This window comes from Carettochelys insculpta, chromosome 13, assembly GCF_033958435.1.
Source record: "Carettochelys insculpta isolate YL-2023 chromosome 13, ASM3395843v1, whole genome shotgun sequence".
In the NCBI taxonomy this organism is placed as follows: domain Eukaryota; kingdom Metazoa; phylum Chordata; order Testudines; family Carettochelyidae; genus Carettochelys; species Carettochelys insculpta.
The window spans coordinates 12,407,642-12,421,286 of NC_134149.1; the positions used below are offsets into that span (position 1 = coordinate 12,407,642).

The window sequence follows — 13,645 nt, forward strand, 5'->3', positions numbered from 1 at the left end:
CCCGAGCAGGGAAATTCCTTTGAAAATGGAGGGAAAGGTTGGAGGGCTCATCAGTCAGTGGAGGCACACAGGGCACTGTGTGGCTATGTCTATACTAGAGAGATTTGTCGACCAACCTGGGTTTTTGTTGTCAAAAGTCACGGAGCATCTACACTCAAAATGCATTTTGTTGACAAACTGTCGACAAAAAAGCCATGTAGATGCGGGGGCGCCCTTTTGTCAACAGAGCGGATCAAAAGTTTGATCCGATGTTCTGTGTAGATGCCATCTGTCGACAGAAATCTTGTTGGAACGTCTCTTCTGACAGTAACTTCTGTTGACAGATGCTTCTAGTGTAGACATAGCCTGTGTGGTGGAATTTGCAAGTTCTGGAGGAGCAGAATACCCATACGTTGTGGAGGCTGGTATCATCCCCCTGATGCTCAGCAGAACAATCTGTCGAAAACACTGCAAGAGGTTTTTTTTTTTTCCTCACCTCTTTTCAAGTGTTTCTGTGCACGTGAGTGGAGAGCTGATCCAAGAGCCCTGGCTTCTCCGACATAGGCATTGTAGCTGGAGGGGTTGCACAATGGAAGCAGGTTAGTGGTTCAAGCCAGCAGAGTTGGGTGAGAAGCTGGCAGAAGTTATTGACGGAATGTTGCTCGCAGTATAGACTCTCATGTTAAAGGTGATCGGGAGTGACACGATCACATTTTGCTTCTGCTGTCAGAGATTCAGGGCCAGATTCAGGAGGCACAGGACAGACGGCATATCCCTGGAAGGGGATGGCAGGAGGAGCAGGAGGTGCCTGTTTGCCAACTTGTCTGTCTTTTGGTTTGCTGATGGCTGTAGAGATTGGTGCACAGCCCAGATTAATTCTGGTTTAGGTAAATTATAATACAACCCTATGTAATATTGTTGGGGACCATTGTATTAAATTTCTGCCTGGGTTATACATTCTATTCCACATGGAAGGATGAGTGCAGCTCCTCTAGGAACTAAAAACACGGGTTGAGTAAAGCAGGTCAAGCAGAGTGAATGGTTCTAGACAGTCAACACCCTGAAAAGATTTGCAATTATCAGTTCACACTGGGGTTTTTCAGTGACAAACAAAAGGCTTTTGGCATAACGAGGCTAAATTAATACTGGGTCGTCTTTCTGATCCAGCAAATGGACTTAACTTTTGTCTAAGGAGGACTCAATCCTGCCGAGGGACTTTGGCAAACTATCAGAGAATAGCCAAGTTAGTCTGTATCTTCAAAGACAACAAGAAGTCCTGTGGCACCTTGTAGACTAACAGATAGTCTGGAGCATAAGCTTTTGTGGGCAAAGACCTGCTTCATGAGATGCATGAGTGGGAGCGGGGGGATCCAAAGGAGGGTTTAAAGAGGCAGTCTCAGTCAAGGGCAGGGCCAGAGTTGACAAGGTCAGTTTAGCCAGGGAAGACGTAGCCCATTATCAGTAGCTAATATGGAGGTGTGAACATCTAGAACAGAGAAACTCCTTTTGTAATTGGCCAGCCACTCCCACTCTCTGTTCAGTCCTTGGTTGGTGGTGTCCATATATGCTAAAGCTATTCCTAATATCATGTAGCAAACAAATAAGAAGCACAGAGAATAAATGGTTTTTAAGGCAGTCAGCCCTCACATAGGATCGTATTGACAGTCTGATTCTACTTTCACTTGTGCTACTGTACGTCAAGTGCAACTCCATTTAAGTAGGGTGACCATATCTCCCCCACCCAAATATAGGACAAGGGGAATGATGCCATCCCAGCCAAAATGGGACAGATAGTCACCCTGTCTGAGAGTCAGGAGGTGGCTGCCCTGTGGGGGCTGTCACCCTGCCAGTAAACCTCATGGCTTCCACCAGTCCTGGTGTGGGTCTAGCTCCTAGCTCCCCCAGCCAAGGGATGCTTGGGGCAGGGGGCAGCCGTGCCACTGCGTGGGTCCAGTTATGGCTCCTCCAGCTGAGGGAAGCTGTTGGGGGGGGAGACAGCCATGGTGCGGGTCCAGCTCCCGGATCCCCCAGCGTGGGAAAGCTGGGGAGGCAGATGCGCTGCCACAGGGGAGCTGGGTGAAGCTGGGGAGCTGCCACGCTGCTGCCCAGGTCTGGCTCCCAGCCCCCCAGCTGGAAGAAATTGGGGGGGCAGCCTTGCCACTGTGGGGGGAGCTGGGAGAAACTGGGGAAGCCATGCCGCCACATGGTCCAGCTTAGCCCCTTTGACAAAATAGATCGGGATGCCATCTTGGCATCCCAAATACGGGACTGACCTGCCGAAATCAGGATGGATGGTCACCCTACATTTAAGTCTGATAGGTTGAAGACTCAGCCCCGCTACGTTTGTAATCCGCGTGAGACACTGCCAGAAAGCCACCTCCTGTGCAGTAAATAGAGGGTGAGTGACAATGGTAATTTTCAATTTCCTATGGCTTTCTGCAAACAGATGCATTGGCAGATGTTCATGGTGCAGTCCCTGTTCAAAACCAAGAAGGCATGAGCTGTGCTAGTCTCAGAAGCACAGTCAAAACAGGAGGGCAAATCTCGGTGAAAGGCCATTTGTTTTTGTTTTTATGTTTAAGATAAAAACCATGACCCCAGGACAAAACTGTGCATATGATGAAGTGAGTCTGTGCTCACGAAAGCTCATGCTCAAAACTTTTCTGTTAGTCTATAAGGTGCCACAGGACCCTTCGTTGCTAAAACGAGGGGTGACCTTCAGCATTTAAGTGGCATCACAGTAGGTTATCATGAACTATTCTGTAATGTATGGAGATGAATTTTATAGAATGTTCCAAAAGACGACATTCTCAAAGAAATAGTGTATAATGAAGACATTAATAATTTGACCCTCGCAGAAAGCAGTTTTTCTACATTATTAATGTTTCTATGCTTTACCCTCCTCTGGAGGCAAACTGGTTCCATCTTCCCTGAGGTTTGTTTTTGACACAGATTTTGTATAGCTGATTAGTGGCACATAGCATAGTGCAAAGTGTCACTTTTACCAAAGTTCTGTGTAGTTTAAGTTCTCACCTCTTGGTCCAAACAACTTTTTCGATTGCAAGCCAAATGTAAAATAATGATTTCACTTTATCTTGGTAGGCAGACACATAGATTTAACCATCTTTCTAGAGCTGTGTGCGCACACGCACAACACAGAGTGAGAGAGAGACTGAAAAATACTTTGGCATGTTTTTATATCATTTACACCAATGTAAAGAGAACTGCAGTCACACTGTTTTGTCTTTCAGTGTATTGTTTTATTATTGCTTTTTCAAAAGGTACAGTTTGAACATCAGATAACAATGACAATAAACTTTCCACATAAACGAGGTACAATACACAGCTTGGTTGTTCCCAGTTTTGAAACTCGGGAGTCAGGCTGTATATTGAAGAATATGGGTTAAAATTTCTAAACTGAAGGTAGCCACATAAAATAGTGCCTTGATGGCACATTAGCTCAGACTTGTGTATGCACATATGAATATTGGCAATATATGTGTCCTAAGAAAATGGACTGCACAGCTAGAGTCAGTGGCACATGGATTCTTGTTTAAATGTGTAGATTATCGCCCACAGTATTTATTCATTAAAATGTTTACACAAAACACATACAATCTACCAGTTCACTTGATTTTAAGAATATAATTAATAAACCAAATGATGCAATGAAGTTGGAGAAAAATCATGACTCCTGATAAAGTGAGTCTGACCATTAGATTTATTCTGCATAGTTAAATTCATGTCATTAAACATTGCTTTGAGCCTCTTATTTTTTTCAGTCTCTGACCTAAAGTTTATTTGCTTTGAGCTTCAGCAGTTTGTCAGCATCTCCCTCCAAATAAACCCTTGAAGCCACTGTGAATCATTCTCGATCTATCAGACATTCCACTCTCCGATCCCTACCTAAACTTTCTCTCTCTCCAAACCCTCATATTTTAGCCACTTTTCTGGACATCTTAATAGTTCCTCTCTTCAGCTATTTTTATTCACTTTCTTCAGCTACTTTCCTGTATTCACTCTTAAATTAAGACTCTGGACATCTTCATTCTCTGCTCCTTCAGCTCCTCTAATCTTCTTTTTGGTCTTGACTGGCCTCTTATACCTACATTTTTTCCATGTTATGCACAACTCTCGTTAATTGGAATTTGACTTCTAAATCCCTTTAAAGTGTTTCTCTCTTAGGACCAGATTTTCTCTGGATGGAGATTGATGTAACTCAAAAAAGGAGACCCTGGCTGTTACTGTCTTCCACCACATGCCGAAGAATGTAAGCTAATGAAGTGGAGTCAAAATGTGAGATTAAACACTTAATGAAGGGGTGCATGTGCTCTCTCTCTCTCAAAAGCTCTTTTTTTTTTGTTGGCATGACTCTAAACAGGTTTACAGTATGTCAACTTGCTATCAAATATTTCTGTTACAGTCAATATGAAAAAGTCTAATTACGTTTGTGTCTTTAATGTCATGGTAAGGGCTGTTCTAAACATTGGGTCCAAGATGGTAAGAAATCACGTGCATCCTCTGCAATGCAAAGGCTGACATAATAAGCACATATTTTGAAGCATACAGGGCAGCCAATTGTTCTAGAGCATTGCATTTTATAGAAGTCTTCGCACACCTGCAGGATATATAATGAATGCATTCTCTTCGCAGTATTTCCTCTTTTTAAAAGAACTGAAAAGCAATTTACATTTTTGGCTTATTGCCAGTCTAGTAGCTAATACATAGTCATATATATTAACTTGCAGTGTTCTCTCTCTCTTTTTTTTTTTTTTTTTCCTTTTCTTGAAAGTTGAGCAAAAGGAGCCCAATGTTCAGAAGCCTAGCACGACACGACTTTTTCTATCTTGGGGTTATTTTACCCATACCCTTACTTCTGGCCTCAAACCTGCAACTGATAGATGGGTGGAGTGATGTATCCACCCAGAGAGCCATTGATTTATATGCAGCTGTGCCTGGGCAAAGCAATCTCACCCCACTGTGGCTCAGAGACTGAATTTGCCCATTCTGGTTTGCAAGTAGCCACCCGTCTTTGGCATGGCTTTGATTTTGACCTCTTTTGAAAATCATTACCTATCTACTTGAGATGTGAATGTTTAATTTTTAATACTCCACTACACGTGGAGGACTACTGTATATACTCATTCATAAGCTGAACTTTTTTGGCTAAGAAAAGTGAATCAAAGAGTGTGAGCCAGTAAACGCTGGCTCCCAGCCTGTCAAGGTAAGCTGCGGGCACACCGGGATGTTTTGTTTACCTGCAACATAAGCAAGCACAGATCCTTAGCTCCCTGTTGCTGTTTGTGGCCCCTGGGAGCAGCAGGAAGCAGCACAGGCTGAGGGATGTGCTGTCCGCCACCAGTTGGCCAGGAATGGTGAACTGGGATATGCAGGGCTCCATGTCTGCTGACGCTTCAGGCAAACAAAATGTCCCAGCATGCCAATGGCTTATCTTGGTGGGCTGGGAAACTCAGGTTGCCAATCCCTAAAATATATTTTCAGCTTATGAAAGAGTCAGAGCAACTTTCAATTTTTGCCTATTCCTCTTAGGGGCAGGGGGGGGTGTCAGGTTATAAACGAACAGGCTAATAATCAAGTACATATGGGAATACTTATGAAATGTGCCGGACTGATAGCCACGGAGGCCGCAGTCCTCCAGTTAGCCAAAGAACACTCAAAGCAGCAGTGCACACATTGTCAGCACTACCCTGCCTGCGTGGCTCAACCCTCACAGGAAAACCATCAGGGGATGAGAATGCTGACCAGCGCCCGTGCCCATCTAGTTCCAGGCCTCTCTGCTGAGAATACATAACAAGGGTGTCTTGTTTTTACTACATGAAACCCTGTCACCGAGACCACTAAGCTCATTTCCAGCAGAGTGCAGACTATCCACCAGTTGGCAACCACTTTTATTTGCTCTCTACCTTGGTCAATTTTCAATCATTGTCATAGAGGTAGAAGACTAAATATTGCAATGCCACTTCCCCTTCCAGTCCCCCACACTTCAAGTTAAAAACAGTAACTAGTTTTTAAATACTGTAGCTAAGATTTTTCTTTTCACACACAGTTTGGTCTATCCTGTTTCTCACTTCTGCACTGAGATCTTGTGTATTAAGTTTATTATTGTATATAGTCATACTTAGCACTTTATATATAGCGCTTTAAATTTTCAATGCACTGCACCAACTTTAGCTAAGTAACAATTGTGCATTTAAACCTTAAAGTTCAATACTAGCATGTCTATGATATTAAGCCCCTGAGAACAGCATTTTATTATAGAAACACTCAAATGACAGCTGCTAGTGGGTACAGATTTGTTCTGAAGTAACTACAATAGGGAGTGACTAAATTTAAATTTTCTTCTATTTATAATAAATTGGTCCTCTGGATATTTTTCTGGCTATACTTTTGTTAAGCATGGCATCCATTTTGGAAAGCCCATATTTACAAGCCAACAAGCGTAAGCCTGATTTAAAGCAGCAGGAATGGAGAATCATGCAAAGACAGAGTCCCTGATGCTAGACCCTTATATATATACATGGATAGCCTTATCAGAATCAACTTATATGATTAAGGGCTACTTATATGAGTAAAACATAATCAGGCCCATTATGCTTCATGTGTATATATGTTGAAATTTCGATTTAAAATATTTTTACAAATATTTTCTACAGTAACTGTGTCTTAGGGCTCAATCTTGTCCAGAGGCTTATAAGGAGTTAGCCTTATGCATTTTGGCCACGTCTACACTACCAGATAAATTGAGTTAATGGTATTTACAGTGAAGAAGTCACATGGTAATATTGAGTTAACTGCCCTAAATTTGAATTTATCTCGTAGTGCAGACGCAGCCTTTGTAAACTCCATTACTGTACTGGTGACTACGTGTACAAAAGCTGAGTCTACCAGCTTCACAGTGACACACATCCATGCCTCTTAGAGCAGTATCAATCCCCAACCGTCCAAGTCTGCATTAAACACCTTGGTGACTTGTTCCCACAGAGTGAAATGGTCAAAAATATGGAATTCCAGCACATAACATATTTGTATACTTTATACTATAAATCTACATATAGATATTGCTGTCCATAGATAAAGCCACAAGTTCATAATAATAAAATTACAATATTTGTGCAAAAGAATTTGTACACTTTTCAGAGTACAAGGAACCTGTTACATTGGCTACATTTTCCATGACAATTGCTCTTTGCTATGGAATTCAGTCTTGGTTTGCACCACATTTTTAAAAGATAGAACTAAAAATATTTGCATCTCTCCAACTGCAGGAATATGAATTTTGATAAATCAATAATGACCAGATTTTTGTAGGTAGAAAGTGCAAATTTAGGCACATAGCCTTCCAACATTTTACACTGCTTGCATCTACTGGGAACTGTCAAAGCATCCTTCATGCTGAAGTGATTTACCAGTTGAACAACACGTTCTGTCCAAGTGTCATAAAGTAAATTTGACTGCTGCCTCCAGATTGTACAGATGCAAAAAATACCTAGAAAAGGAGAAAGAATAGGCTGCTGTCAGTTTACATGTATGAGACTATTTTAAAAACACTTGAAAGCTGTGAGAAACACAGTCCAAAATGCCATGACATATAAATCACAATTCAATTTTAATCCCATTGGTAACATTTTTTTTTCCACAGTGTGTTAATGCTTACAAGTATACATTCTGGCAACAAGCTAAAACATGTACCTTCTCTACCAGAAAAGAAATCAGAGGCTATTTTCAAACAGTGAATTAAGCCTGGATTTATCAAACTTCAGTGGCCCCCTTCTGACAACAAAAATTGTGTCATGACCTCAGGATGGGGAACTGAAGCCCAAGCCCGCTGTCCTGGGAGATGAAGAGGGGCAAGAGCGAAGGCTGAGTCCTGCTGCTAGTGGCGGGGCTTGAGGGTTACAGCCCCGGGTTTGGGGATGGGAGCTATAATCTGAGCCCTGCTGCCCAGGGCTGAAGCTCTCAGTTTCAGCTTCACTCCCAGACCCCAGCAAATCTAACACCAGGCCTAACGATCCCATTAAAATGGGGTTGTGACCCATTTTGGAGTCCCTACCCACATTTCGAGAACCCGAGTCAAACTACGCAGTTTCTGGTTCCAGTATTCTAAATGAACCAATGGAACAGAACAAGCTACAGTGAACATTCACCTGGCGTTACCATACAGTGAGTGACACAAAACACTCATTGCACCACATCTGCCTCAGGAGACACCAGTGGCCTCTCAAATATTGGTGTGTGATACGTTGTTCAGGGCTGCTCTAAATCATACCTGATTGCAACTATTCTTCAGAGACTTTTGTGGCCAGGGATTGTTGGAGTGCAGAGGTATGCCAGCCACACTGGCAACAGAATCTCTATGCTGAAGCCAGACTGCTTGGGGATTCCCCAACAGATTGGTTAAACCCATTTTCCATCTGCAGCACAAAGCAGGTGGAAGCCATGGCCAGGATCTGGTTGTCTTCAGTGGGGCTCTGGGAAGCTGCAGGATTCCTCCCCAAAAGGGTAGCTTGTGGGATCAGTGTGTGGTTATGCCAAAGCAAGGACTGTGCACTATAATAAAATACTCAATACAAATTAAAAATAGCCTCAGCTTTTTTCTTATTCAACCGTCAAATCACCATGTCGTTGAGCGCTGCGTGTACCTTGTCATTTCTTTCACATAGAAATTTTAGCTTCTGTGCTTTCTTGTGCATAAATACACCTTCCAAATTTCCCATTTCTACAGAGCGCAGTTCGATAGCCTTCTCTCCCCAACCCATGACCTGGTTAGACTGAAGATAAGCTAAACAAAAAAGAGTCAGGTTTGATAATTAGCAAAACACAAGGCAGCCAGAAATGTTCATTTGCTAGGAGTAAGATGGCAGTCCCCTGCCTCCCCCCATGCATAAACAACATAAAGATTATATAAGTGAAACAAATACAGCCATATGCAGCATTTAAATGTCCAGTGGAATCCACTGAGATTGACCTGTTCAGAGAAGGAACTCCCATTCACCCAAACAAACCGTATGCTGAAATGCTGCACAACAAATACCATTTAAAGCATTAAATCCTGGTCGTGGGTGCAAAGCAAAAACAAAACACAAAACAAAACAGGCTGTGCAATGGTGAGCAGTGCAGAACACTTGTTGGCCACATAGGACCTTCCACGTGAACACAACAGCAGGGCATGAACAGCAGGCTGTACAGCTGCCCTGCAACCTTTGAGCTTTCACAGAATTTGCACTTGCTTCACCTTTTGCTTTTAATCTGTCACTATGTTTACACAGTTCTCCTGCCATTCTACTGCCCTTTATTGCTGCTTCCCTACGAAAGAAGAGCACAGTACTGTGGATTAACAAGGCACGAAATTCACTCCACACTCACCAATACGCCAATAGGTTTTTATAGTTATTTGTTCCCCCACTGGGATTCACTCAAAAGATTAGAGCCTCTCCTCTGGTTAAACAGCACTTTGGCCTAATGTGTGCTAGCATTTGTTTTTAATATCTATCCCTAGGTAGCCATAGAAAGTTACAGTGTGTGTAACAGCCACTTTACAGCTGAATGCCAGATTCTGACCTCAGTTACACTGCCATACATCTGAACGCTGGAGTTTCTCTGAATACACAATGGTGTGAACAAGATCAGAATATGCCTCTGAATACATAAAAGGTCATAGTACCATCCTGTTGTAACTAAGCTTCATTTAAAAAATAAGATCAGTTTTGGACTTCTACAAGTATGTTGAAGAAGTGATCATAGTATTTTTGGAAAGATGGGACAGTAATACTTGTACAGGTTGACCCTCTCTAGTCTGGGGCTCTCTCGTCTGGCAACATCCATAGTCCACCATGATTTTAGATAGCTGGATGACCACTCATTATGGGCGTGGCCAAGTTTCCCATGGTCCCAGAAAGTTTGTTTACAGCCACCAGTCCTGGCTCTCAGTGTTCTGTGCTGTTATTTAGCTGTGATTTACTCCAAATGTCTTCAAAGAGCTCAGTAAGCAGTGAAAGTGTTGGTAATGCTGCTAGACAATACTGACCTGTGGTTTGGCAAATTCTCTTAACCTTGTAGAGAAATGAGCTTATATTCTGATTGTGTTTTCTAAGTTAATTGCTGGATTTTTCAAGGCTTCCTTAAGCAAAGATATTTCTAGGACTCTGCATTTTGGATGGAAAATAATTTGTCATATTAGAGGCATAGGACATTTCCTGTTATATTTGAAAGGCCACAAATAATACGGTCAGGCTATGTCTACACTAGAAGCATCTATTGACAGAAGTTACTGTCAACAGGGAAATCTTGACGGAACCTCTGCCAACAGATTGCATTTACACACAACTTGCTCTGCTGACAGAGAGTTGCAGAGACTGTAACGGGAAAGTCCTCTCTGTCGACAGAAGAGGCTACACTGCACTTCTGTCGACAGTACTCCGTCGACAGATTGTTATGCCTCAGATTTTTGAGGGATAACACTGACAAGGCAAATGCAGAGTTCTGTTGACAGAATGCTTTAGGTGTGTAGGCCCCTTTTGTTGACAAAACTCTCTAGCATAGACCCAGCCTCAGATATGGTTTAGAGTCACATGTTACTCATTTATCAGCCACCAATTTACTACTCTGTTCCAAATTCTGTTTGCAGATACAAGGATAAGTGACATAAATGTATGAGAATAGCATTTAGAAATACATAATTAAAAAGCTAAGCCCATTGCAAACAAGGATGACAAATGCTGCCTCTGGTGCCAGAGGAAAGACTATAATACTGTTACTAATGACAGCTCGGGAGAGATTTTTTGGTTATTGCCTGCTTCCTTTTGAACATATTATTTCCTTTTGGAAATGCAGCATATAATCAAAGACGGTTAATTTGTACAGTGCTGTGGAAGCCTGCCATAATATTCCCTTAACACCTGGCAAATAGCAGAGAAGTTAGCACAGTACTCAAGGAGTTAATTCCAATGGGAGTTCAAATTAGGCAGCTTCCAGGAAAGCCCTGAAGTTAGTGTATGTGAGCATTTCAAAGGTGAAACCATATTATTTATGCTCTAGATATCTAACATGCAGAACAGGCTTTCCTTTCCTCACTATGCAATAGTCTTTCATTAGACTAAGAATCTGGTGCAATGAAATTAGCTACAGCAAAAGGTTTTGTAGCTTCACCAGAAATTCCCATCCATCCCACGTTGTTCATGTGAGCATACTTTTGTTCTGGTTACATTGCATTGGATGGGTTAAGGTGTTTATACTGCTCTGACATGCAGCACGTCCCCACTAAAACCAAGTTGCATATAATTTAGTGTATTATAAATAAGACTTCAAAATTTTGTAAATATCTATGTTCCACACTTCTAGGCTTACAGTGGCTACTCATTCCTCAATGAATACAGGTTGAACCTCTCTAATTCAGCACCCTAAGGACCTGATCAGTGCCAAACAAGAGAATTTGCCACAGGAGGTCAATATTGTCTAGCAGCATTACTAACACTTCCACTGCACACTGGGCTCTTAGAAGACATGTAGGGGTAAAACAGAGCTAAATAACAGCACAGAACAATGAGATCCTTGACTGGTAGCTGTTAACAAACTTTATGGGACCATGGGAAACTTGGCCACATTTACAATACACGGACATCAAGCTAACTAAAATCATGTTGGATTACGGATGTTGCTGGATGGGAGTGCTGAATTAGAAGGGTTCAACCTGTACTTGTGTGTATAGAGATAAAACAGGTAACTTTGTGGTTGCATTAAGGATACAGGAACAGCTCCAGGCAAGGTCCAAGCAGTAAGAATTTTGATATGGGCAGACTACTGCTTTGCAGGAACTGGGCTGCAATTATTTCATGAACCAATGAAATGTGTTGCTAAAGCAACATCATTATAAAATGCTTTGACTAGAATGCTTCAATTCTCTGTATCAGTCATTTCTGTTTCTGAACCTAGTAACCAAAAATTATTGCTTTCCATCAATTATCAATATGAAAGGACAAAAACACCCCAAAATCTTATTAACTTGATGTTTCCTATATTTTTTAAAAAATCTTATAAGAAAACATGGGATCTTTATTTGTGTGCAGTCCCACATAGCTGAAATATCTCAATAATTAAATATAGATATTGTAGCCTTACAATTTTAATTTCCCACTGGATTTGAGTTTTCTCATTCCAATTTCTGATTAACAGATTGACCACTCAGGTGCCACCTTATACACTATTATTAGTTTTCCTGCCCTAGATCTGTAAATTACATTGCAAGTATTTGCCACCTTTCTCAACCACTTAAGCTTTTCTAATGGGCTGGGGAAGTTTAGCATCCAAAATAATTTTGTTAGAGAATGAAAACACATATTAAGAATCAAGCATTTCAAATGGTGGTTAGCTAAGCCTGAGTTAACACACAAGCCTTTCAACTCTGGAAAAAAGAGACTGAAATTCATAATAGGAAAAACTTTTGGTACAGTTCATACAGATTGTTGAAGTTTCAAGGGAACAGGATCTCCATGGAACTTTTGATGTTTTTCTGGGTTTGGTTAAGCAAGAAATATGATAACCCAGGCCTTGAGGTATTTGCCTTGAAATCCTGAACATGAGAAGTAGCATAGCTCCCTAAGTACAGTGCTTGGGAGGCAGGCCAGCCCTCGTTTACAGACAGCCCCTCAACCTGAGACAAATTCTCACCACCAAGTTCTCATCTCAGCAAAAACCCTAATGCAGGAACCTATCCCTGCAACAAACCCCACTGCCAACTCTGTTCACACATCTGCCTTAGTGACAGGACATAACCACATCAGCAACGCCATCAAAGGCTCATTCACATGCACATGTACTAATATACACATTCATGTGCTTCCAATTCCCCTCTGCCATGTACATTGGACAAACCGGACAGTCTCTACACAAAAGAATAAATGGACTCCAAGCATTAAGAATGTCAACATACAAAAACCAGCGGGAGAGCACATTAATCTCCCTGGACAGAGTTTCTGATTTACAAGTTGCCATTCTCAGGCAAAGAAATTTCAAAACCAGACTACAACAAGAAACCACTCAGCTGGAAATTGTATGCAAATTTGACACTGTGAGCCAAGGACTAGACAGGTATCTGGATTGTAATTCACATTACAATAGGTAAGTTCCTGTTCAGGTTCTTCCACCTTCTCATCTCCGTTGGACATTCATTCTGGTGTCACACTCCCATCTCTGTACCCCTTCCTTTTCCGTTTCGTCTTCAGCATCTGAGGAAGCTTATGCTCTAACACCCTAATAATTTTTTTAGCCTTTAAAGTGCCACTAGACTCCTTGTTGCTCATGCACAGGAGATCTTCACAAGCCACCAACGCATTTCTGTGGGGTTGCTCTCTCAGCACTTTAAGCAATGAGAAAAGGGGCTTTGCAAAGGCTCAGTTGGTATTTGGGCACATAACTCCCATTGTCTGTTCTTTGTGCCTTTGAAAGTCTCCAGTTAACTCTGGATTAAACAACGTAGATGAACAGACTCCACATTTTGGAGCAATGCTGTAACAATCACCACATAGGAAAAGCTCACTGCAACTATTTTTCTGAAGCAAAAAGTAACAAATAACTTAGTTCCTTCTATATCACATGGTATATCTGCCTCTGGGCCCCCCTCTGTAATTTTGTCTGATCTGTGATCATCCTC

At 41.8% G+C, this 13,645-nt stretch overlaps 1 protein-coding gene and 1 long non-coding RNA gene across 4 annotated transcripts in view; one reads left to right on the forward strand and one right to left on the reverse strand.

Moving 5' to 3' along the window:
• Positions 1-13,645, forward strand: part of LOC142020229 (uncharacterized) — a 91,719-nt gene that overhangs the window by 10,051 nt on the left and 68,023 nt on the right. The gene's annotated exons all lie outside the window — the stretch shown is intronic.
• The window catches only part of NRK (Nik related kinase), a 137,357-nt gene continuing 126,935 nt past the window's right edge, over positions 3,224-13,645 (reverse strand). For all 3 annotated transcript variants that reach the window (XM_075007906.1, XM_075007905.1, XM_075007907.1), the window contains 2 exons: positions 8,640-8,779; positions 3,224-7,486 (listed from right to left, as the gene is read on the reverse strand). In XM_075007906.1, coding sequence (XP_074864007.1) covers positions 7,403-7,486; positions 8,640-8,779 — 224 coding nt within the window. In that variant the 3' untranslated portion in view covers positions 3,224-7,402. The remainder of the gene's footprint in view (positions 7,487-8,639; positions 8,780-13,645) is intronic.